The sequence below is a fragment of the Petromyzon marinus genome, assembly GCF_048934315.1.
Source record: "Petromyzon marinus isolate PM22_M1 ecotype Great Lakes invasive population chromosome 80 unlocalized genomic scaffold, UKy_Petmar_22M1.pri1.0 chr80_unloc.3, whole genome shotgun sequence".
NCBI classification, from domain to species: Eukaryota; Metazoa; Chordata; class Hyperoartia; order Petromyzontiformes; family Petromyzontidae; genus Petromyzon; species Petromyzon marinus.
This window is the reverse complement of record NW_027422631.1, coordinates 680,088-705,598: the sequence shown is the minus strand read 5'-3', so window position 1 is coordinate 705,598 and position 25,511 is coordinate 680,088. Positions and strand designations below refer to the sequence as shown.

The 25,511-nt window shown below is 52.1% G+C and overlaps 1 protein-coding gene across 1 annotated transcript; it reads right to left on the bottom strand.

Moving 5' to 3' along the window:
- Nucleotides 1–9,443: 9,443 nt before the first annotated feature.
- Nucleotides 9,444–24,836, bottom strand: LOC142908359 (uncharacterized). The gene is made up of 8 exons (XM_076058929.1): nucleotides 24,621–24,836; nucleotides 22,218–22,385; nucleotides 21,124–21,200; nucleotides 20,114–20,306; nucleotides 19,149–19,283; nucleotides 18,119–18,384; nucleotides 15,186–15,498; nucleotides 9,444–14,136 (listed from the first exon to the last, which is right to left on the bottom strand). The coding sequence occupies exons 1-8, from the start codon at nucleotides 24,739–24,741 to the stop codon at nucleotides 12,938–12,940; spliced, it is 2,472 nt and encodes an 823-aa protein (XP_075915044.1). The 5' UTR covers nucleotides 24,742–24,836; the 3' UTR covers nucleotides 9,444–12,937.
- Nucleotides 24,837–25,511: the final 675 nt, after the last annotated feature.

The following is a 25,511-nucleotide window of genomic DNA, read 5'->3' as shown; positions in this document are numbered from 1 at the left end:
ATGACAGGTGAGGCTCAAGCCTCGCCTGCCTCCCCTGACCGCACGTCCCTGGTATAGTAGTGTTTAGTAGTCCGTACGTATGTTGAATTTCTTTGGCACCGTACGTAGCCAACCTCGCTAATGGGAGGTGCGTGGGAAGGTCAACAAACTAAAGACAACAACAACAGCAGCTGTAACGAGAGGAGTGCCGTGCGCCGTGCACAGAGACCTTGCGCTTGCTGGGAGCTGCCCTCGCGTGCGACTCTCCCACGGTAGCCCAGCGTGAAGCAGCCCCCTTGCCTCCTCCTGCGTGAACACACGCACACACGTGTGAACACACGCACACACGTGTGAATACACACACGTGAACACACGCACGTGTGAACACACGCACACACGTGAAAACACGCACACACGTGAACACACGCACGTGAACACACGCACACACGTGTGAACACACGCACACACACGTGAACACACGCACGCACGTGTGAACCCACACACACATGAACACACGCACACAAGTGAACACACGCACACACGTGTCCATGTGTGTGAACACATGGATACCCGTTAACACACGCACACACGTGTGAACACACCCACGTGTGTATTTACGCATGCAGGCATTTACTCACTCACATATTTACAAATAAATTAATGATCTCCCTTGTGCAGCCTTAACAGACTGTTATCACAGGACAGAACCAGGTTCCATGGGTTGGGGGTCTCTGTGTGAGTCTACAGGGGCCTCTGTGTGAGTCTACAGGGGGTCTCTTCGTGAGTCTTCAGGGGGCCTCTGCATGAGTCTACAGGGGTCTTTGTGTGAATCTACAGGGCGCTCTGTGTGAGTCTACAGGGGGTCTCTGTGTGAGTCTACAGGGGGTCTCTGTGTGAGTCTACAGGGGGTCTCTGTGTGAGTCTACAGGGGGCCTCTGTGTGAGTCTACAGGGGTCCCTGTGTGAGTCTACAGGGGTCTCTGTGTGAGTTTACAGGGGTCTCTGTGTGAGTCTACAGGGGGTCTCTGTGTGAGTCTACACAGGTCTGTGTGAGTCTACAGGGGGTCTCTGTGTTAGTCTACACGGGTCTCTGTGTGAGTCTACAGGGGGTCTCTGTGTGAGTCTACAGGGGGTCTCTGTGCGAGTCTACAGGGGTCTCTGTGTGAGTTTACAGGGGTCTCTGTGTGAGTCTACAGGGGTCTCTGCGTGAGTCTACAGGGGGTCTCTGTGTGAGTCTACGGGGGGTCTCTGTGTGAGTCTACAGGGGTCTCTGTGTGAGTCTACAGGGGTCTCTGTGTGAGTCTACAGGGGGTCTCTGTGTGAGTCTACAGGGGGTCTCTGTGTGAGTCTACAGAGGGTCTCTGTGTGAGTCTACAGGGGGTCTCTGTGTGAGTCTACAGGGGGTCTCTGTGTGAGTTTACAGGGGTCTCTGTGTGAGTCTACAGGGGGTCTCTGTATGAGTCTACAGGGGTCTCTGTGTGAGTCTGCAGGGGGTCTCTGCGTGAGTCTACAGGGGTCTCTGTGTGAGTCTACAGGGGGTCTCTGTGTGAGTCTACAGGGGGTCTCTGTGTGAGTCTACAGGGGGTCTCTATATGAGTCTACAGGGAGTCTCTGTATGAGTCTACAGGGAGTCTTTGTATGAGTCTACAGGGGGTCTCTGTGTGAGTCTAAAGGGGGTCTCTGCGTGAGTCTACAGGGGTCTCTGTGTGAGTCTACAGGGGGTTTCTGCACGCTGTGCAAGCGCCCTTTTACGTTTGCCTCCTCCGCCTCTTCGTCCTCCGTGCACCGCCACCTCCTTCCTCTTCCTCCTCCTCGTCCATTCCTCGTCGGAGTCGCTCGACCGCCCGCACTCCGCTCCATTCCCCCTCGCCCTGCGCTTGCCGCGTGCGCGCATGAACTCGGGCTGGGCCGGGTTCATCCCTGCGCAAGGAGGCAGTCGGTCATTGTTATTTGGACGTATTGGCGGTACACCGGTGCAGCATAGCGACACACCGGTTCCTCGTAACACAGTCCTGACGATGTGATTATTATCGGAGAGTGTTTGTTTGTCGTGTTCGCCACAAGCACGCGTGGTTAATGCAGTAGCTTTGATTCCTTGCAAAAGGAATAATCTATTTGGTGTGTGGACATCTTAACGCCTCCCTCCTGTTTGATTGCCAGAAAGGGAAAAATCGATTTTTATTTTTCACACATTGATACTCGCAAAAAGGTCCCGTCATGTAGCTGCTCATCCCGAGCTATCAATGCTCTCGATGCTGCATTGTCTTTGTACCGGTCGCCTTTTGGTGTTGTTCTCTGGTCTGACACTGGTGAGACTAGACCATGAAGAAGGCTGTCTCTGGGGTAGACCAATCAGTTTCAAAGACAACGATTAAATATTATCAGAGAGTGTTTGTTTGTCGTGTTCGCCACAAGTACGCGTGGTTAATGCGGTAACTTGATTCCTTGCAAAAGCTACAATCTATCTGGTGTTTGAACATCTTAACCGCCTCCTGTTTCATTCCCCTAAAGCGTAAAACCTATTCTTATTTTTCACAGTCCCGACGGCGTCGCTGTCGCCCCTTGAGTGAGCTGCAGGACTCTCCGTCAGAAGTTGCACTCAGATTCAGCAGCCGCGTCCCCCATTCCGAACGTGCGGTGGCGACACCACGAGTCGTATCGAGGAACCGTCCCACCGAGTCTCTAGGGGCACGAGGAGTCAAATCTTGCCGCTGGAGCACGGAGCAGCCGCTGGAGCACAGAGCAGCAGATCGTCATCACACTGGGCACGACTGGAGCACGGAGCAGCAGATCGTCATCAGACTGGGCGCCGCTGTACGTCAACAGACTGCGAAGCTTCGTGTTCAATTCTGCTCGTGTCACGTTCCGTCTTCCTGCCACTACGGCATCACGACAACTGATTTTGACGCACCACCACCACTACCACCACCAACCCGAAATATCCTTCTGTCCGGTGTCTCGAATCGCGAGGAAAAAAACGTAATTATTGCCAAAAATGTGCTGATTATTTTACACAGCGTAACGGTGTACCACCGCCACTACGTTCATCTATATAATGTGGCTGCTACAACAACACCAAGCAATACAGTAAACACGATAGGAGTGCAAAGTATAGGAAAGGTAAACAAATCACACACACAAAATAAACTATTTTTGTAAATGTTGTGGGTTTACTCTCCAACATTAGGAATCCGATGAGCTATGAAGCTCTTTTTCACAGATGTCCCATAGGGGGCACTTCACCAAGTGAAGTCCACTGAGCTATCGGCTTCTTCTTCAGAAGCCACCTGGCTGCCACAAATGACAGCTTAACCAAGTGGCTCACCACGTGGACATTTACAGCAGCAGCCAAAAACGTTAAACGCGTGATGTTGATTCTACATTGTGGAGCGACAACCCAGAGGACAGGCATCGAACCCACGACCTCCTGTAGACCAGGCGAGGTAGTTAACATCTCACCGGGGAGAGACACACGCAGACTCCAGATATGTGACAGCCATCGTCAGGGTCGGCATCAAACCCACGACATCCTGTAGAACAGGCGAGGTAGTTAACATCTCACCAGGGAGAGACACACGCAGACTCCAGATATGTGACAGGCATCGTCAGGGTCGGCATCGAACCCACGACCTCCTGTATACCAGGCGAGGTAGTTAACATCTCATAGCCACCGTGGCGCCCCGTGCATGGCACTCTGCTACGACGTTCTGGTCTCATTATCATTATAATCACTACGACAATTAGTTTATTTGTGAAGAGGCTCGGGCCTGCCGTACCCACCGAGGTTCAGCATGACGGCGTGGTTCTGCTTGATGTTCCTGTAGCGCCGCTTCTCGCACTCGGCCAGGTCGCTCCACTCGGCCTTGGTGAAGAAGCCTCTGATGTCTCGGAAGTCGCCCATCTCCTGCTGCTGAGGCGCAGAGACACGGAGGGGACGAGACGCGGACGACGGTCAGACGCAGTCACGGAGAAGCAGTCACGGAGATGGAGTCACACGGATAGCGAGTCACGGAGATGGAGTCACACGGATAGCGAGTCACGGAGAAGGAGTCACACGGATAGCGAGTCACAGGGATACGAGACAAAGATCCCCCGTGTGGCCTTAACAGACTGTCTGGGCAAGCGCTGTTAGCGAGCAGCGCCTATGAAGGCCGGAACGACGCGCGAGGGGGTGGGTGGCCAGCACCACGCCCGCCGCCTTTGTCTCCCCAGTGGCGATGTTCACTACTTCACACTCGCTACACCGGGTGCTCATTTGAGGCTGAGTCGACCTAGGGGACGAGGCCCAGGACCGGGTTAGAAGATCGTCGCCGGTGTTGGCCGAGCGCTGCGCTACGAAGCCGGCAGAGACCCGAGTTCCATTCCCGCTCACGGCCACCACCAACAGCGGTGACGATCATCTGAACCGGTCCTGGGACCTCGTCCCCTAGGTCGACTCGGCCTCAAATGAGCACCCGGTGTAGCGGTGTGTGAACATCGCCACTGGGGAGACAAAGGCGGCCGGGCGTGGTGCTGGCCACCCACCCCCTCGTGTGCCACAGTGCCGGTAGCCTTAATGGGTGCTGCTCACTAACAGCCTGTTAGAGGCTACACGGGGGATCTTTGTCTTTGTGGTAAAGTGTGAGGACTCCCCACCTCTACCATGACGTACTAGCTCCAGATAGAGGTAACTTTACCCCACGTTAGTTAAATTTACCTCAGATGCGGTAACTTTACCTCATGTGAGCTAACTTTACCTCATGTGAGCTAACTTTACCTCATGTGAGCTAACTTTACCTCAGGTGAGGTAACTTTACCACAAATGAGATTACTTTACCTCAAGTGAGGTAACATTACGTTAGGTAGAGGTAACTTTACCTCAGGTGAGGTAACTTTACCTCAGATGAGGTAACTTTACCTCAGGCCAGGTAACTTTACCTCAGGCAGAGGTAAAATTACCTCAGGTGAAGTAACATCTCAAGAGAGATAACTTTACCTCATGCGAGGTAACATTACCTTTGGTGAAGTAAAATTACTTCAGGTGAGGTAACTTTTCTTGAGGTGAAGTAACTTTACCTCAGGTAGAGGTAATATTACCCCACGTTAGTTAAATTTACCTCAGGTGAGATAACTTTACCTCAGGTGAGGTAACTTTACCTCAAATGAGATAACTTTATCTCAGGTGAGGTAACATTACCTCAGGTAGAGGAAACTTTACCTCAGTTGAGATAACTTTACCTTAGGCGAGGTAAATTTACCTCAGATGAGATAACTTTACTTCAGGTAGAGGAAACATTACCTCAGGTGAAGTAGCTTTACCTCAAGTGATGTAATATAACGTTAAGTAGAGGTAACTTTACCTCAGGTGAGATAACTTTACCTCAGATGAGGTAACTTTACCTTAGGCGAGGTAAATTTACCTCAGGTAAAGTAACAGTATCTCAAATGAGGTAACTTTACCTCATGCGAGGTAACATTACCGTAGGTGAAGTTAAATTACTTCAGTTGAGGTAACTTTTCCTGAGGTGAAGTAACTTTACCTCAGGTAGAGGTAACATTACCCCACGTTAGTTAAATTTACCTCATGTGAGCTAACTTTACCTCAGGTGAGGTAACTTTACCACAAATGAGATAACTTTACCTCAAGTGAGGTAACATTATGTTAGGTAGAGGTAACTTTACCTCAGGTGAGATAACTTTACCTCAGGTGAGGTAACATTACCTCACTGAGGGTAAGGTAATCAGAATGTGATGCAATCCGAATAAAATCACGTTATATTATAAGGTAATCTTCACCGCGACATTCTCATTCAGTGCTAAGTAAATATCGTACAATTAATTAGTCGCTCGTGTCAACACTGTACCAGATGTGGAGCTGTAATCGTAACGTGAAGTCGTCTCGTAGCGTAAATCTTACACGATTTTAAATACGGACTGCAATGTAACCCCCGTGTAATGTAACCCTTATAATAGTCACCGTGTAATGTAATCAAAATGTAATCTTTCAGATAAGGTAACATTACCTCAGGTGATGTAACTTGTAATCCCCGTATGTCATGTGAATGTAATATCCGTGTAACGCAACCCAAATGTAATTCCCGTGTAATGCAATCCCCATATAATGTAATCCCCGTGTAATGTAATCCCCGTGTCATGTAATCCCCGTGTAATGTAATCCCCGTGCAATGTAATCCACGTGTAATGCAATGCCCGTGTGATGTAATCCCCTTGTAATGTAATCCCCGTGTAATGTAATCGCCGTGTAATGTAATCCCCGTGTAATGTAATCCCGTGTAATGTAATCCCTGTGTAATGTAACGTCCTTGCCTCTGTGTGAGCTGACGCCATTGACGCGGCTTCTCCCTTCCTTGGCTCGGCGCGGGAAAATTCGAATGGGGGAGTGGGGAGTGGGGGGTGGGGGGAGTGGGAGGAGTTTAGGGAGTTGGGGGAGTGGGGGTTGGGGGGATTGGGGGGTGGGGGGAGTGGGGGTGGGGGGGTGAAGGTGAGTGGGGGTGGGGGAGTTTAGGGAATGGGGGTCGAGAGGAGTGGGGGGTGGGGGTTGCGGGGGGTGAGGGAGACGTATGACGTCATCGCGCTTTGATCCCAACAGACTCCGAGGGGGAGATGCGATACGGGTGACGTCACCACGCAATGACGTAATCATATTTTTTTAAATAAATCTGAATCTTTATGGTGTAGGGGGTATCCGATAAGCTATGAAGCTCTTTGTGTCACAGATATTCAGTAAGGGGCGCAATGTGGCTGTCTGCCTGATGATGCTGGTTGTAATTACTGGCGAAACGTCTTACTCAGATTTATAAATGTTGTGGATTTGCTCTCCAACACACAACCGATGTAGTGCTACACTATACACTACACTATACACTACACTATACACTACACTATACACTACTATACACTACACTACTATACACTACACTATACACTACACTACACACTACACTATACACTACACTATACACTGCACTATACACTCCTATAGATTACACTACTATACACTACACTATACACTACACTACTACACACTACACTATACACTACACTACGATACACTACACTATACACTACACTATACACTACACTATACACTACACTACACAATACGCTACACTATACACTACTATACACTACACTATACACTACTATACACTACACTATACACTAGTGCTGTACTAAATCACACGTTGGCACGTTCTGTTCACGTGACAAACCCTCTTACTAATTGGCTGTGTCGGGTGGTGTCGGTTTTAACGACACAACATTTATATTGACGCGACGCAACGCCAGAAAAAAACCCTCTAATTATGGATCCTCAATCTGAATAAAAACCTCCAACGTCAAAAACAAAATCTAAAATCGATTAATTAATTTCATGGTGACCTCCTTTGCCAGGACCAAAATATGAGAAGAGGTTTTCCCCTTTTTTCTGGCAACAAAACAGCTGCGTTAAGATGTTAAAACACCAAACTGAAACCTTTTACAAGGATTCATACTCTTTGGTTTAAAGCTTTCGTGACTGCAGGGATTCATATGCTTGGTTCTTTCGGTAAAGTCATCACCACGTAGAAGGGAAACAATAAAATAATAAAAATATAAAAACAATAAAATTCTCACGACGTTTCGACTGCAACACAAGCAATCATCATCAGGTGTTAATTTTATTGTTTTATATTTTTATTATTTTATTGTTTCCCTTCTACGTGGTGACTTTACCGAAATAACCAAGAATAAGGATTCATACTCTTTGTTTTTTTCGGTAAAGTAACGAAGGTAAAAACTAAAATAAAACTAAATTAAATCACGACGTTTCGGAGGCAACACAAGCTTCCTTCATCAGGTGTAAAAAAGGGGCACAGCAAAATAACTGTAGAGTCATTTTGCTGTGCCCCTTGTGATGTAATATAACGTTAGGTAGAGGTAATCTTACCTCAGGCGAGGTAACTTTACCTCAGGTAGAGGTAACTTTACCTCAGGTGAGACAACATTACCTCAGGTAAAGGTAACTTTACCTCAGGCGAGGTAAAGTTACCTCAGATAGAGGTAACTTTACCTCAGGTAGAGGTAACTTTACCTCAGGTGAGGTAACTTTACCTCAGATAGAGGTAACTTTACCTCAGGTGAGGTAACTTTACCTCAGATAGAGGTAACTTTACCTCAGGTGAGGTAACGTTACCTCAGGTAGAGGTAACTTTACCTCAGGTAGAGGTAACTTTACCTCAGGTGAGGTAACGTTACCTCAGGTAGAGGTAACTTTACCTCAGGTGAAGTAACTTTACCTCAGGTGAGGTAACATTACCTCAGGTAGAGGTAACTTCACCTTAAGTGAGGTAACTTTACCTCAGACAGAGGTAACATTACCTCAGGTGAAGTAACATTACCTCAGACAGAGGTAACATTAACTCAGGTAAAGTAACATTACCTCAGGTAGAGGTAACATTACCTCATATAGAGGTAACTTTACCTCAGACAGAGGTAACTTTACCTCAGGTGAGGTAACATTACCTCAGGTGAGGTAACATTACCTCAGATAGAGGTAACATTACCTCAGATAGAGGTAACTTTACCTCAGATAGAGGTAACTTTACCTCAGATAAAGGTAACATTACCTCAGGTGAGTTAACATTACCTCAGATAGAGGTAACATTACCTCAGATAGAGGTAACTTTACCTCAGATAGAGGTAATTTTACCTCAGATAGAGGTAACGTTGTGTCAAAGTAACCCTCACGAAGTGCAGGCCGCGTGCCACTGTAATCGTTAAACACAACGCTCGCGTGACGTCACCACCTCACTTCACGCGGCAGCCTCGAAGTGCACCCAGCCTGGCACAGGCGCCGTGGGGACGTCACCGTCACTGAGTGGCCAATGGCGGCGGTTGGTGGTGGTGGGGGGGAGTGGGGGGTGGGGGCATCGGGGGTGGGGGTGAGTGGGGGGTAACGGGGGAGTGGGGGGGGCATCGCGGGTGGGAGGGGTGGGGGGTAACGGGGGAGTGGGGGGGGCGAGACGCGTGACGTCACCACGCAGTGACGTCATCAGAGTTTTTAAGTTTAATTTTTTTTAATTCTGGAGGAGGAATCCGATGAGCTGTGAAGCTCTTTATTATCCACAGACGTCCACAGTAGGTGCACGGGGTCAGAACGCCACAACAACAAACACAATACAATAAACACCATGGGAGTGCAGAGTATAGGAAAGGTAGGCACGTGACCAACACAACTCTGTAGGGGCGTGTGAAGTGAAGTCTGTAGGACAGTGTGATGTGTAAGTTTGTTGGGTCATAGTTTTACTATCCTTGACGTGCAGGGATGACGACTAGGATTGGTGTTGTTAGGATCAGCGGCGAGCAGTTGTGACCAGGTGCTGCTGTGTGTAACGATTACAGATGACAGTGAGGGGGAAAAAAGCATTTGATCCCCTGCTGATTTTGTACGTTTGCCCACTGACAAAAGAAATGATCAGTCTATAATTTTAACGGTAGGTTTATTTGAACAGCGAGAGACAGAATAACAACAAGAAAATCCAAAAAAACGCGAGTTTAAGAGCCGGGAGCCAACAACAGCTTGGGGCTCGCAATGGCTACAGCGACTATTGGAACGGTCGATGCGGCCTCTGCGTTGAACAGCAGGAGACAACGGGTACAGTCTGGTTTCGCTACAACGCCGCGTGTTAGTTCTAACGACGCCAACTGAACGACACAACGTCGTGAATGTATCGTAGGGGACACACGCCGTCTGTAACGCGGACGCGGATTGGATGCGACGCGACCGAGCGAACGGAACTACGTCTCAACGCGAGTAGGAGTAAGCGGTTCTACGTGCGGCTGCCCTCGGCGTAGCGGCGTCGCAACGAGGAGGCGTTGGGATGCTGCTGGATGCTTCTAGACGCTACCCACGCGCCTCGGTCTTAGTCCCGCCTCTGTCTTGCCCATCATCTCGCGTGTTATCGCGGACCACGCTTCACCCCCCACCCCCCCATTATAGTTTATATTATTTCTCCACAACGCGGTTGTTCTTCAGGAACGCAACAACCACCGCCGCGTTGCAGGAGAACGACGGACCGTGAACGCGCTTCGACGATTCGCGGCAACGCGACGGCAACACAAAGCGCCACGCGCGGTCTCTCGCGACCGGCGGTATCTGCGACGAAGGTTTTTGTCGTCGTTGCCGCCGGGTTAGATGGCATTGGATCACAATCCTGGCACGTCGCCCGATGAAGCCGGTCGCCGTTGTTTGTAATCGCCGGCGAAACGTCACCGGTACTCGAATTGTAAATGCTGTGGTGGGTTCACTCTCCCCGACACACAAGCGCCGTGTGTGCTGAAGTTGGTAACCAATTGGCACGTTTCGTTTACGTGACAAACCTTTACTGATTGGCCGTGCCAGGCGAGGGTGGTGGGTGGTGGTGGGTTAACGACACAATGTTTATGTTTACGAGATCTCTAACCCAACAACAACAATAACAAAAACCAAACCTCTGTCACGGAAAAGTGTCGCCACAGAGCAAGTCGCTCCCACCTCCTGGAGACACTGACAGAGCAAGTCGCTGGGACCTCCTGGAGACACTGACACAGAGCAAGTCGCTCCCACCTCCTGGAGACACTGACACAGGGCAAGTCGCTCCCACCTCCTGGAGACACTGACACAGAGCAAGTCGCTCCCACCTCCTGGAGACACTGACACAGAGCAAGTCGCTGGGACCTCCTGGAGACACTGACACAGAGCAAGTCGCTCCCACCTCCTGGAGACACTGACACAGAGCAAGTCGCTCCCACCTCCTGGAGACACTGACAGAGCAGGTCGCTGGGACCTCCTGGAGACACTGACACAGAGCAAGTCGCTGGGACCTCCTGGAGACACTGACACAGAGCAAGTCGCTCCCACCTCCTGGAGACACCGGCACGGGCTGTGTGAGCTGGGCTGCCTTCACAACCAACGAGACGCCGGCGCTGCCAATTGGGACCAAGACGTCAGCGCTGCCTCCACCGGTCCGGTGAGGTCATTCTCAACAGCAGGTTTTTGTTTTTTTACTTCACTTTACTTTTCCAGGTAAGGCCCCCACTGAGCTGTGCGGTAGCGACCTGCCTATCACAAATGACGGCGGCGCACCGAAGTTGCTTGTCACGTGACATTTACAGCAGCCAAATACTCTGAACGCATGTTGAGATGTTAACCACCTCTCCTGGTATACAGGAGATCGTTGGTTCGATTCCGACCCTGACGCCTGCTGTATATTTTGAGTTTGCGCGTGTCTCTCTCTCTCTCCCCGTGGTCGTGTGGATTTTTCTCCAGGTCCTCCGGTTTTTCCCCTCGACATTTAGAATCGAGATCACGCAATCAGAGTATCTGGCCGCTATCAATGTCCACACAATGATGAGCCACTTCGCTGAGCTTTCATTTGTGATGGCCAGGTGGTAGCGTCTGATAAAAGAGCCTCTACATATTCTGTTGGACCTTACTTAGTAAAATCCCAAGATAATTTTTGTTAGTTTAAGTAAGTATATAATTTTAAACAGAATCACAAACTAACGCTCAACTTTCTTAACCGTGTAAGAGTCAACGCGCGCCACCACCGTGCGACGACACGCGAGCAACCGGGACGATGCAGAGAATCTCTCAACACTTTCCCACGTCCGAGACGTCTGCAGAGTTACAGGGTGGGTGTCACGGTTCACTGGGTGGGCGTCGCCGTTCACGGGGTGGGTGTCACCGTTCACGGGGTGGGCGTCGCCGTTCACGGGGTGGGTGTCACCGTTCACGGGGTGGGCGTCGCCGTTCACGGGGTGGGCGTCGCCGTTCACGGGGTGGGCGTCGCCGTTCACGGGGTGGGCGTCGCCGTTCACTGGGTGGGCGTCGCCGTTCACGGGGTGGGCGTCGCCGTTCACGGGGTGGGCGTCACCGTTCACGGGGTGGGCGTCACCGTTCACGGGGTGGGCGTCACCGTTCACGGGGTGGGCGTCACCTTTCACGGGGTGGGTTTCACCGTTCACCGCAGAATCCCACGAATTGAGCGAGCGACTGCTGCTGTTGTTATCAAGACGTCGTTGCTCACCGCAGAGAAGCGTAGCGACACGACCGCCGCCACTCTGCGCTAGCCGGCGCCAAAACTGTGCCACGCTCCCTGCCCCGCGTGGCCCTGTGGGAGCCTCGCTACCGATAAAGTTACTTTAGTTCTCACTGCGTTTCGTTGTTCCGACGACGACGACGTTCACGCACGGCGCGCGGCGTCGTCGCAACGGCAAAGGGTCAAAGTTCACGCCGGGAACATTTTCAACGGGGGAGGCAGCAGCAACAACACGCATGGTGATCCAAGCGCAGATGGCCCACTCATGCATACACCCCCCCAATGCCATCTCTGAATATTTTTTCAGGCCACAGGAATCCGATGAGCTATGAAGCTCTTCTCCGCAGATCTCCAGCCGTTCCACAGATGTCCTCTCCTACCAACCCCCCACCCCCCACCTCCTCCCCGTAGCTTCCCTCTCAGCAGCAAAGTGAATATCGCGCAAGCGATGGCTCGGGGCTACGGGACTGAGTGCACGGAGATTCGTGAGCGGACGCCACCTTCGTCATCGGCCGCGGTTCGGCCTACCGCTGGATGGGTACGCACTGTACGTACGTCGCACGGGGCAGGGCAACGAGTCGGCACGCGGTGCTCACGGAGAGCGGCGGGAGACGTGCAGACTGGGGTATCTGTAGGTGGATCGCCCTGCGGTGCCCCCCTCTAGGGTAACAACAGTGCAGCTCTGCACGGGGGACTCTGCACACTCACACACACAGGGACCCCCAGGTGGTGGGGGTGGGGTGGGGACGTGCAGTGGTTGGGACCGGTTTAATCTCCCGCCCCCCACAGGGTGTGAAGCAGGTGTAGGAGGATTCCGTAGGTTTCCGTGTTCACGTTCAAAATCAGTTTCAAGAGTGGCACAGCCTCGGCTAATCACGTGGCCTGTTGTTTGAAACTAATTCACAGCTCGGCGCTGTGCGCTTTGTGCTCAGGATGGCTGACTTTTCTGTTTTCACGTGGATGAGAAAATGCATTCTGGCCGGTGTGTGTTCTCTGGTGGCTGTGAAGTGTTGATGGCCGTGCAAACGCCTTCTCACACACGGTGCACTTGAATGGCTTCTCTCCCGTGTGTGTTCTCTGGTGGCTGTGAAGAGTTGATGGCCGTGCAAACGCCTTCTCACACACGGTGCACTTGAACGGCTTCTCTCCCGTGTGTGTTCTCTGGTGGCTATGAAGTGTTGATAGTAATGCAAACGCCTTCTCACACACGGTGCACTTGAACGGCTTCTCTCCCGTGTGTGTTCTCTGGTGCCTGTGAAGTGTTGATGGCCGTGCAAACGCCTTCTCACACACGGTGCACTTGAACGGCTTCTCTCCCGTGTGTGTTCTCTGGTGGCTATGAAGTGTTGATAGTAATGCAAACGCCTTCTCACACACGGTGCACTTGAACGGCTTCTCTCCCGTGTGTGTTCTCTGGTGGCTGTGGAGATCTGATAGCCGTGCAAACGCCTTCTCACACACGGTGCACTTGAACGGCTTCTCTTCCGTGTGTGTTCTCTGGTGCCTGTGAAGATCTGGTAGTTGTGCAAACGCCTTCTCACACACGGGGCACTTGAACAGCTTCTCTCCCGTGTGCGTTCTCTGGTGGCTGTGAAGATGTGGTAGTTGTGCAAACGCCTTCTCACACACGGTGCACTTGAACGGCTTCTCTCCCGTGTGTGTTCTCTGGTGGCTGTGAAGATGTTGTAGATGTGCAAACGCCTTCTCACACACGGTGCACTTGAACGGCTTCTCTCCCGTGTGTGTTCTCTGGTGGCTGTGAAGATGTGGTAGTTGTGCAAACGCCTTCTCACACACGGTGCACTTGAACGGCTTCTCTCCCGTGTGTGTTCTCTGGTGGTTGTGAAGATGTTGTAGATGTGCAAACGCCTTCTCACACACGGTGCACTTGAACGGCTTCTCTCTCGTGTGTGTTCTCTGGTGTATCTTCAAGCTACTCTTGCGGTCTGTGCTGTATGGACATTGGTCACACTGATGACTTTTGTTACTGGGCTTAGTGGGGTGTCTCCTCTGCACGTGATGCTCTAGACTAGAGCGGAAGATGAACTGACGGTTGCAGGCAGGACACGGCAGCCTTGTGACCTCCACACCCACTACACCTGCGTCATCCCAGAGGCACAAGACGCACACACCAACACCTAGACATGAGCACTCTTGAACACGTGTGTGTATATACAAAGGTAAAGGTCCCCAACAGCCATATCAGACTATTGGGGCAAGTGCTGTTTGCGAGTACCTATGAAGGCTGGCATGGCACACGAGGGAGTAGGTGGCCAACACCAGGCCCGGCCGCCTTTGTCTCTCCAGTGGCGATGTTTCCACGTTTAAGCTAGGTACTCATTTGAGGCTGAGTCAACCTAGGGGAGGCCTAAATATTCACCACTGACGTTGACCGTGAGTGGGAATCGAACTCAGGTGGCCTGGGCCCCATTATATATACACACAAAGACAAAGAACCCCCGTGTAGCCTGTATATACTTATGGGACAAGTGCTGTTATCGGGCACCGATGAAGGCCAGCACGGCACACGAGTGGGAGGGCGGCCAGCACCACACATGGCCGCCTTTGTCTCCCCAGTGGCGATGTTTACTACTACACACCACACCTGTTACTAACTTGCACCTTATTAGTGTGGGTGGTGCCTATCATCTCTGGTGAGCAGTGGCTATCATCTCTGGTAAGCGGTGGCTATCATCTCTGGTGAGCGGTGGCTATCATCTCTGGTAAGCGGTGGCTATCATCTCTGGTGAGTGGTGGCTATCATCTCTGGTGAGTGGTGGCTATCATCTCTGGTGAGTGGTGGCTATCATCTCTGGTGAGTGGTGGCTATCATCTCTGGTGAGTGGTGGCTATCATTGCTGGTGAGTGGGAGCTATCATCTCTGGTGAGTGGTGGCTATTATCTCTGGTGAGCGGTGGCTATCATCTCTGGTGAGCGGTGGCTATCATCTCTGGTGAGTGGTGGCTATCATTGCTGGTGAGTGGTGGCTATCATATCTGGTGAGTGGTGGCTATCATTGCTGGTGAGTGGTGGCTATCATCTCTGGTGAGTGGTGGCTATCATCTCTGGTGAGTGGTGGCTATCATCTCTGGTGAGTAGTGGCTATAGTCTGGTGAGCAGTGGTGAGTCTCTGGTGAGCGGTGCTCACAGTGTTCCTCGCTTGGTGGAGGCTGCACGGGCTGCAGGTCTCTGGCGGTGGCCCTGGGAGCCAACTCGCTGCTGCTGCTGCTGCTGCGGCGTCGCGAGGGCCCGGCCTCGCAGGCGATGCCCAGCTCCTGGGCGAACTCCTCGCCGTACCAGACCAGCAGCTCAGAGCCGGGCCCCACGGCACGGAACGTGCGGTAGTAAATCTGCCCCCGGTGCTGGAAGGCCACCAGGTTCTGCTCCTGCTCATTCCTCGCGCAGTTGACGAACCTGCGGGGGCAGACGCGGGGGGCGGGGTGGGCGCCGTTAGCGAGCGCCTATTAAGGGCCGGCACTGGGCGCTACGTTGGGGTGGTGGGGCTGGAACCACGCTCAGTACCGGGTGCTCATTTGATGCCGAGTCGAACAAGGGGAGGCCCAGGGTCTCTGTGTGCAGTGGTTCTGGTCTCTGTGTGTAGTGGTTCTGGTCTCTGTGTGTGGTGGTTCTGGTCTCTGTGTGTCGTGGTTCAGGTCTCTATGTGTAGTGGTTCTGGTCTCTGTGTGTAGTGGTTCTGGTCTGTGTGTAGTAGTTCTGGTCTCTGTAGTGGTTCCGGTCTCTGTGTGTGGTGATTCTGGTCTCTGTGTGTGGTGGTTCTGGTCTCTGTATAGTGGTTCTGGTCTCTGTAGTGGTTCTGGTCTCTGTGTGTAGTGGTTCTGGTCTCTGTTTGGTGGTTTTGGTCTCTGTAGTGGTTCTGGTCTCTGTGTGTGGTGGTTCTGGTCTCTGTGTGTAGTGGTTCTGGTCTCTATGTGTCGTGGTTCTGGTCTCTGTGTGTGGTGGTTCTGGTCTCTGTGTAGTGGTTCTGGTCTTTGTGTAGTTGTTCTGGTCTATGTGCAGTGGTTCTGGTCTCTATGTGTCGTGGTTCTGGTCTCTGTGTGTAGTGGTTCTGGTCTCTGTGTGTAGTAGTTCTGGTCTCTGTGTGTCTTGGTTCTGGTCTCTGTGTGTGGTGGTTCTGGTCTCTGTGTGGTGGTTCTGGTCTCTGTGTGTAGTGGTTCTGGTCTCTGTGTGTAGTGGTTCGGGTCTCTGTGTGTAGTGGTTCTGGTCTCTACGTGTGGTGGTTCTGGTCTCTGTGTGTAGTGGTTCTGGTCTCTGTGTGGTGGTTCTGGTCTCTGTGTGTAGTGGTTCCGATCTCTGTGTGTCGTGGTTCAGGTCTCTATGTGTAGTGGTTCTGGTCTCTGTGTGTGGTGGTTCTGGTCTCTGTGTGTGGTGGTTCTGGTCTCTGTGTAGTGGTTCTGGTCTCTGTGTAGTGGTTCTGGTCTCTGTAGTGGTTCTGGTCTCTGTGTGTAGTAGTTCTGGTCTCTGTGTGTAGTGGTTCTGGTCTCTATGTGTAGTGGTTCTGGTCTCTGTGTGTAGTGGTTCTGGTCTCTATGTGTAGTGGTTCTGGTCTCTGTGTGTAGTAGTTCTGGTCTCTGTGTAGTGGTTCTGGTCTCTATGTGTAGTGGTTCTGGTCTCTGTGTGTGGTGGTTCTGGTCTCTGTATGTCATGGTTCTGGTCTCTGTGTGTAGTGGTTCTGGTCTCTGTGTGTAGTGGTTCTGGTCACTTTGTGTAGTGGTTCTGGTCTCTGTGTGTGGTGGTTCTGGTCTCTGTGTGTAGTGGTTCTGGTCTCTGTAGTGGTTCTGGTCTCTGTGTGTAGCGGTTCTGGTCTGTTTGGTGGTTCTGGTCTCTGTAGTGGTTCTGGTCTCTGTGTGTGGTGGTTCTGGTGTCTCTGTGCAGTGGTCCTTAAGACAAGAATCACCTCATCCAATTTGATTTTGATTCATCCTGAGCATCAACATATTCACGATCCTTTTTGTTTTTGTAAATCTGAAACACACACGCACACGAGCAGATCCACGGATAATTAATGTGAGTTGGACCGTAACTTGAACTTCTTTCGTACCGGACGTAGCCAACCGTGCTGATCGGAGGTGCGGGGGGAAGGACAACAAACTAAACACTAAGAGCAGTTCTAAAGAAATGAATTTTAAATCTACAAGATTTAAAAGTGCATAGCTCCCAGTGGCTTCCTCATATTGGAAGCAAGAACCTTCCAGACGGCCGCAGAAGTGCGTCTGTAAGAGCCGCGCCATGCGCTGACCATCGTCTTTGCACGATGTGTAGCCAAACGCCGCCGCTGCTGCTGCTGCGAGCATGAACAGAGTTTGCGTGATGATGGTTTATGCTTCTTGACGAGATCAGCCGCGAGGTGTCGTGGTTTATTTTTGCGTAAGGAGTGCGTGAGGAGGAACCACCAGTCTGTGGTTCCTCCTTACGCATCGAAGTTGTTCTGTCCTTGCGAGCGAGCGGCTACTGTGGGTTACAAGTTGAACTCATTATGACGTTAAATTTTGGGTCCCTCTGTGAATCTGTGGGTCCCTCTGTGAATCTGTGGGTCCCTGTGTGAGTCTCTGTGCGAGTCTCTGGGTCTCTGTATGAGACTGTGGGTTTCTGTGCGAGTCTCTGAGTCTCTGTGCGAGTCTCTGGGTCTCTGTGCGAGTCTCTGGGTCTCTGTGTGAGACTGTGGGTCTCTGTGCGATTCTCTGGGTCTCTGTGTGAGACTGTGGGTCTCTGTGCGATTCTCTGGGTCTCTGTGTGAGACTGTGGGTCTCTGTGCGATTCTGTGGGTCTCTGTGCAAGTCTCTGTGCGAGTCTCTAGGTCTCTGTGTGAGACTGTGGGTCTCTCTGTGTGAGTCTGTGGGTCTCTGTGCGATTCTCTGGGTCTCTGTAAGAGTCTCTGGGTCTCTGTGCGAGATTTTGGGTCTCTGTGCGAGTCTCTAAGGTCTCTGTGCGAGTCTGTGGGTGACTGTGTGAAGCTATGGGTTTCTCTCCATCTCCTTCACGAGCCTCCTCTCCACACACACGATGACGATGATGATGTAGGAATAGGAGGAGGCTGCAGCAGTGGCAGCAGCAGCAGCTCACCAGCCAGCAGTACTCGCTCACGGGGTTCTCCTCAGACACCTCTCCCTGGTAGGGCCCAAACATCACCCCCTTGGGCAGCTTCTTCCTGTTGCTCCACACCCCGAGGCCGGCGCCGGCGATGGAGGAGGCGCCGACGGTGAGGCCCTGGGGCAGGCTGAGCCGGGCCCTGTCGGCCACTCCCGGGGCCACGGCCGCGTCCGCGATGAACTCTGGCGGGCCGTGCACGGAGCACTCCCCCAGGTAGAAATCCCTGCACAGCTCGCAGACTGAGAGCCACAGCAGCAGCAGCAGCAGGAGGGGGGTGAATCGCAGTAGCAACAGCAGCAGCAGCAGTGGCACTGTGAGAGAGTGAGAGGGTGAGGAGCGCTCCAGACAGATGCCTCCCTCCCTCCCTCTCTGCATGGTGAAATTATTTAGCTCGCTCATCGGAGATGTATTCCCTGTCACCCTCCCTGCATCCCTCCCCTCCCTCCCTGCATCCCCGAGCGAGGAGCAAAAGAGAGAGAGGTGAGTGAGAGTGCGAGAAAGGGAGCGTGTGAGAGGGAGGGCGAGGGGGAGAGAGTGAGAGGGAGCAGGTGGAATATATCGAGTGAGAACGCGGGAGCAATAGAGGGACATAGGTGAGAGTGTGAGACAGTGAGAGTGTAACAAAGCGAGAGAGATAGGTGAGAAAGTGACAGTGAGAGTGTAACAAAGCGAGAGAGATAGGTGAGAGTGTGAGACAGTGAGAGTGTTACAAAGGGAGAGAGATAGGTGAGAGTGTGAGACAGTGAGAGTGTAACAAAGGGAGAGAGATAGGTGAGAGTGTGAGACAGTGAGAGTGTAACAAAGCGAGTGAGATAGGTGAGAGTGTGAGACAGTGAGAGTGTAACAAAGCGAGAGAGATAGGTGAGGGTGTGGGAAAGTGACAGTGTGAGAGAGAGTGTGAAAGTGACAGTGAGAGATTGACAGTGAGAGAGAGAGAAAGTAACAGAGTGACAGTGAGAGTGAGAAAGTGAGAGAGAGAGGTAGAGGGAGCAGGGAGTCTCACAGAAGAAGTCGTCGTCCTGGGGCTCCTCCACCTCTGTGTAGACTTTCCTCTCGCGCTGCCGCAGGCCGTAGCGAGAGCGAGCGCTGAGCGACACCGCCGCAGCCTGGGCGGAGGAGGCCGGCGGCACGGAGGAGCCTGCGGGCAAACGCGGCGAGATGTTGACCGCCTCTCCCGGTGTACGGGAGGTCGTGGGTTCCATCCCGACCCTGACGAAACCTGCCGTACATCTGGAGCCCGCGCGTCTCTCTCTCTCTCTCCTCCGTGACGAGATGTTGACTCCCTCGCGTGGTCTACGGGAGGTCGTGGGTGCGATCCCGACCCTGACGACCCACGCTGTACGTTTGGAGTCTGCGTGTCGTACCTCCCCGTGGTTGCGTGGATTTTTCTCCGGGTCCTCAGGTTTTCTCCTCGACGTTCAGAATCGACGTCACGCGTTGAGGGTAATTTGGCCGCTATAAATGTCCACGTGATGACGATGGTGAAAAGTCAACTACGTTGAGGTATCATTTGTGATAGCCAGGACGCTTCTGAAAAAACAGCTACACAGCTCAGTGGGGCTCACCCTGGTAAAATAAACATTGTTTGGTTCATAGGCTGCATTAGTACCAGCAGCAGCACTGACGGGAGCACATGTAGCAGTAGCATCAACAGCATTGGCGACTTCCATCAGCAGCAGAGGAAGATTGCGGAATTCCGGTGGGAATAGAGGGGAGCGTGGAGTTCCGGTGAGAATAGAGGTGGAGTGTGGAGTTCCGGTGAGAATAGAGAGGAGTGTGGAGTTCCGGTGAGAATAGAGTGGAGTGTGGAGTTCCGGTGAGAATAGAGGGGGAGCGTGGAGTTCCGGTAAGAATAGAGGGGAGTGTGGAGTTCCGGTGAGAATAGAGGGGAGCGTGGAGTTCCGGTGAGAATAGAGGGGGAGCGTGGAGTTGCGGTGTGAATAGAAATCACCGCTGCAGGCTACGCACCTCCACGCATCCTCTGGAGCACCACCCTCAGGGCCTCCTTGCAGGCGGTGGCTCTGCGCTCCAGCCTGAACATCGCCATCCTGGCCTTGTGCACCTCCCTCAGCTCAAATCCCCTGAACTCCTCCTCCTGCTGCTGCTCCTCCTCCACGCCCTGCAAGATGCTCCACACGTACTCCAGGGCTTCCGCTTTAGTCTGAGCGGAGGGGGCGGTGGGGTGAGGGATCGGAAGGGGGTGTGGGGGGCAGAGTTGGTGCGGTGACCAGCGGTGGCTAGGAGATGTTCACTCCCTCGCCTGGTATGCAGGAGGTCGCGGGTTTGATCTCGACCCTGACACCTCATCGGATTCCTCCAGTACAATACATATTCTAATTCTGATATTCTGATTCTGTATATCTGATTCCATACATCACGCATAACCATGCCGTCGTCATGCTGAACCTCGGTGGGTATGGCAGGCCAAGCCTCTTCTACGAAAAGTAAAAAGTAATAAAATACTAATTAAGATTCTTCCACTGATCTGTATTTCGTCATTTCTGTACGACTCCAATAATGTTGATCGTCAAAATCGCCAAATTTGCGGAGCTCCGCTGCAAATACAGGGAGACGAGAGGTGAGGCAGCGACGAGCTCAGCCTCCCCTCTGATTGCGCAACCCCTCAGAAACTGGATGGAGCGCGGGCAATAAGCGCTTGCCTGTTACTATCTCTCTGTAATGATTGGGATTATACAGAAATGACATTTATAACAGAGCAGTGGAAATTTTTATTTTTTACTTTTTCTAACAGCTATTTTCATTGGCGTATATGACAGGTGAGGCTCTAGCCTCGCCTTCCTCCCCTGACCGCACGTCCCTGGTATATGAGTGTTTAGTAGTACGTATGTATGTTGAAGTTCTTTGGCACCGTACATAGCCAACCTCGCTAATGGGAGGTGCGTGGGAAGGACAACAAACTAAAGACAACAACAACAGCAGCTGTAACGAGAGGAGTGCCGTGCGCTGTGCACAGAGACCTTGCGCTTGCTGGGAGCTGCCCTCGCGTGCGATTCTCCCACGGTAGCCCAGCGTGAAGCAGCCCCCTTGCCTCCTCCTGCGTGAGCACACGCACACACGTGTGAACACACGCACGTGAACACACGCACACACGTGTGAACACACGCACACACGCACACATGTGTGAACACACACGTGTGAACACACGCACACACACACGTGAACACACGCACACACGTGTGAACACACGCACGTGAACACACGCACACACGTGTGAACACACGCACACACGTGAACACACGCACACACGTGTCCATGTGTGTAAACACATGGATACCCGTGAACACACGCACAAACGTGTGTTCACACGGACACGCATGAACATATGCAAAGACAAAGATCCCCCGTATAGCCTTAACAGACTGTAGGGGCAAGTGCTGTTAGCGAGCACCTATGAAGGCCAGAACGATACATGAAGGGGTGAGTGGCCAGCACCACGCCCGACCGCCTTTGTCTCTCCAGTGGCGATGTTTACTACACACCACCGCACCAGGTACTCATTTTGAGGCTGAGCCGACATAGGGGAGGCCCAGGTCCGGTTCAGATCGTCGACACTGGTGTTGGCCGTGAGCGGGCATTTAACTTGGGTCGCTGAATTCATAGCGCAGATTGCCAACCAGTTTAACATGTAGGATTTCGCGACCAATATTATTATTAATAAAGATTTTTTTTGGGTTAGATCGCGTAATTATAAATGTGTCGCTAAACCCGTCACCACCCGACGAAGCCAATCCGTAAGGTTTGTCAGGTAAACAAAACGTGCCAATTAGTTACTAGTTCAGCACTAACCGGTTGTGTGTTGGACAGTGAACCCACAACAATTCGAGTATGGTACTGTGACGTTCTGCTGGTGATTACAACCAGCTTCATCAAGTGAGTCTACAGGGGTCTCTGTGTGAGTCTACAGGGGGTCTCTGTGTGAGTCTACAGGGGTCTCTGAGTGAGTCTACAGGGGTCTCTGTGTGAGTCTACAGGGGGTCTCTGCGTGAGTCTACAGGGGGTCTCTGTGTGAGTCTACAGGGGGTCTCTGCACGCTGAGCAAGTGCCCTTTTACGTTTGCCTCCTCTGCCTCTTTGTCCTCCGTGCACCGCCACCTCCTTCCTCTTCCTCCTCCTCGTCCATTCCTCGTCGGAGTCGCTCGACCGCCCGCACTCCGCTCCATTCCCCCTTGCCCTGCGCTTGCCGCGTGCACGCATGAACTCGGGCTGGGCCGGGTTCATCCCTGCGCAAGGAGGCAGTCGGTCATTGTTATTTGGACGTATTGGCGGTACACCGGTGCAGCATAGCGACACGCCGGTTCCTCGTAAGACAGTCCTGACGATGTAATTATTATCGGAGAGTGTTTGTTTGTCGTGTTCGCCACAAGCACGCGTGGTTAATGCAGTAGCTTTGATTTCTTGCAAAAGGAATAATCTATTTGGTGTGTGGACATCTTAACGCCTCCTGTTTTATTGCCAGAAAGGGTGAAACTGATTCTTATTTTTCACGCTTTGATACTCGCAAAAAGGTCCCGTCATGTAGCTGCTCACCCCGAGCTATCAATGCTCTCGATGCTGCATTGTCCTTGTACCGGTCGCCTTTTGGTGTTGTTCTCTGGTCTGACACTGGTGAGACTGGGCCATGAAGAAGGCTGTCTCTGGGGTAGACCAATCAGTTTCAAAGGCAACGATTAAATATTATCGGAGAGTCTTCTTTGGTTCTTTCGGTAAAGTCACGTAGAATGAGAATAAAATAATAAATTGATAAAATAACACAATAATATTCTCACGACGTTTCGGCAGCGCTGTCAGTTGACAGCGCTGTCCTACCAGACAGTCTCGCTCCCTTCACCTGATGAAGGCCGCTTGTGTTGTGGCCGAAACGTCGTGAGAATATTATTGTGTTATTTTATTTTATCAATTTATTATTTTATTCTCATTCTACGTGACTTTACCGAAAGAACCAAAGAAGATGAATCATTGCAGTCACGAAAGCTTTAAATCGAAATTTATTATCGGAGAGTGTTTGCTTGTCGTGTTCGCCACAAGTACGCGTGGTTGATGCGGTAACTTGATTCCTTGCAAAAGCTACCATCTACCTGGTGTTTGAACACCTTAACGCCGCCTGTTTCATTCCCCTGAAGCGTAAAACCTATTCTTATTTTTCACAGTCCCGACGATGTCGCTGTCGCCCCTTGAGTGAGCTGCAGGACTTTCCGTCAGAAGTTGCACTCAGATTCAGCAGCCGCGTCCCCCATTCCGAACGTGCGGTGGCGACACCACAAGTCGTATCGAGGAACCGTCCCACCGAGTCTCTAGGGGCACGAGGAGTCAAATCTTGCCGCTGGAGCACGGAGCAGCAGATCGTCATCAGATTGGGCACCACCGGAGCACGGAGCAGCCGATCGTCATCAGACTGGGCGCCGCTGTACGGCAACAGACTGCGAAGCTTCGTGTTCAGTTCTGCTCGTGTCACGTTCTGTCTTCCCGCCGCTACGGCATCACGACAACTGATTTTGACGCACCACCACCCCAAAATATCCTTCTATCCGGGGTCTCGAATCGCGATGGAAAAAAATCATTATTGCCAAAAATGTGCTGATTATTTTATACAGCGTAACGGTGTACCACCGCCACTACGTTCATCTATATTATTTGGCTGCTACAACAACACCAAGCAATACAGTAAACACGATAGGAGTGTAAAGTAGAGGAAAGGTTAACAAATCACACACACACAAAATAAACTATTTTTGTAAATGTTGTGGGTTTACTCTCCAACATTAAGAATCCGATCAGCTATGAAGCTCTTTTTCACAGATGTCCCGTAGGGGGCACGGAGCCAGGAAAGTTACAACAACGACACAATACACAAACACGATAGCAGTGCAAAGTAGAGGAAAGGTAAACAAATCATTAAACTAAATCTATTTTTACTTCACCAAGTGAAGTCCACTGAGCTATCGGCTTCTTCTTCAGAAGCCACCTGGCTGCCACAAATGACAGCTCAACCAAGTGGCTCACCACGTGGACATTTACAGCAGCAGCCAAATACGTTAAACGCGTGATGTTGATTCTACATTGTGGAGCGACAACCCAGAGGACAGGCATCGAACCCACGACCTCCTGTAGACCAGGCGAGGTAGTTAACATCTCACCGGGGAGAGACACACGCAGACTCCAGATATATGACAGCCATCGTCAGGGTCGGCATCAAACCCACGACATCCTGTAGAACAGGCGAGGTAGTTAACATCTCACCGGGGAGAGACACACGCAGACTCCAGATATGTGACAGGCATCGTCAGGGTCGGCATCGAACCCACGACCTCCTGTAGACCAGGCGAGGTAGTTAACATCTCATAGCCACCGTGGCGCCCCGTGCATGGCACTCTGCTACGACGTTCTGGTCTCATTATCATTATAATCACTACGACAATTAGTTTATTTGTGAAGAGGCTCGGGCCTGCCGTACCCACCGAGGTTCAGCATGACGGCGTGGTTCTGCTTGATGTTCCTGTAGCGCCGCTTCTCGCACTCGGCCAGGTCGCTCCACTCGGCCTTGGTGAAGAAGCCTCTGATGTCTCGGAAGTCGCCCATCTCCTGCTGCTGAGGCGCAGAGACACGGAGGGGACGAGACGCGGACGACGGTCAGACGCAGTCACGGAGAAGCAGTCACGGAGACGGAGTCACACGGATAGCGAGTCACGGAGATGGAGTTACACGGATAGCGAGTCACGGAGAAGGAGTCACACGGATAGCGAGTCACAGGGATACGAGACAAAGATCCCCCGTGTGGCCTTAACAGACTGTCTGGGCAAGCGCTGTTAGCGAGCAGCGCCTATGAAGGCCGGAACGACGCGCGAGGGGGTGAGTGGCCAGCACCACGCCCGGCCGCCTTTGTCTCCCCAGTGGCGATGTTCACTACTTCACACTCGCTGCACCGGGTGCTCATTTGAGGCTGAGTCGACCTAGGGGACGAGGCCCAGGACCGGGTTAGAAGATCGTCGCCGGTGTTGGCCGAGCGCTGCGCTACGAAGCCGGCAGAGACCCGAGTTCCATTCCCGCTCACGGCCACCACCAACAGCGGTGACGATCATCTGAACCGGTCCTGGGACCTCGTCCCCTAGGTCGCCTCGGCCTCAAATGAGCACCCGGTGTAGCGGTGTGTGAACATCGCCACTGGGGAGACAAAGGCGGCCGGGCGTGGTGCTGGCCACCCACCCCCTCGTGTGCCACAGTGCCGGTAGCCTAAATGGGTGCTGCTCACTAACAGCCTGTTAGAGGCTACACGGGGGATCTTTGTCTTTGTGGTAAAGTGTGGGGACTCCCCACCTCCACCATGACGTACTAGCTCCAGATAGAGGTAA

Bases quoted from the DNA above. Each gene is read 5' to 3' on its own strand.
- LOC142908359 (XM_076058929.1), bottom strand. From the start codon at position 24,741: ATGGGCGACTTCCGAGACATCAGAGGCTTCTTCACCAAGGCCGAGTGG. The intron at 21,201-22,217 runs GTAAAAGGGCAC...GTGCTCACGCAG, and splicing joins AAGAGGCAGAGGAGGCAAAC to GAGGAGGCAAGGGGGCTGCT. The intron at 20,307-21,123 runs GTCTCTGTGCAC...CCCTCCGCTCAG, and splicing joins CAGCTCCCAGCAAGCGCAAG to ACTAAAGCGGAAGCCCTGGA.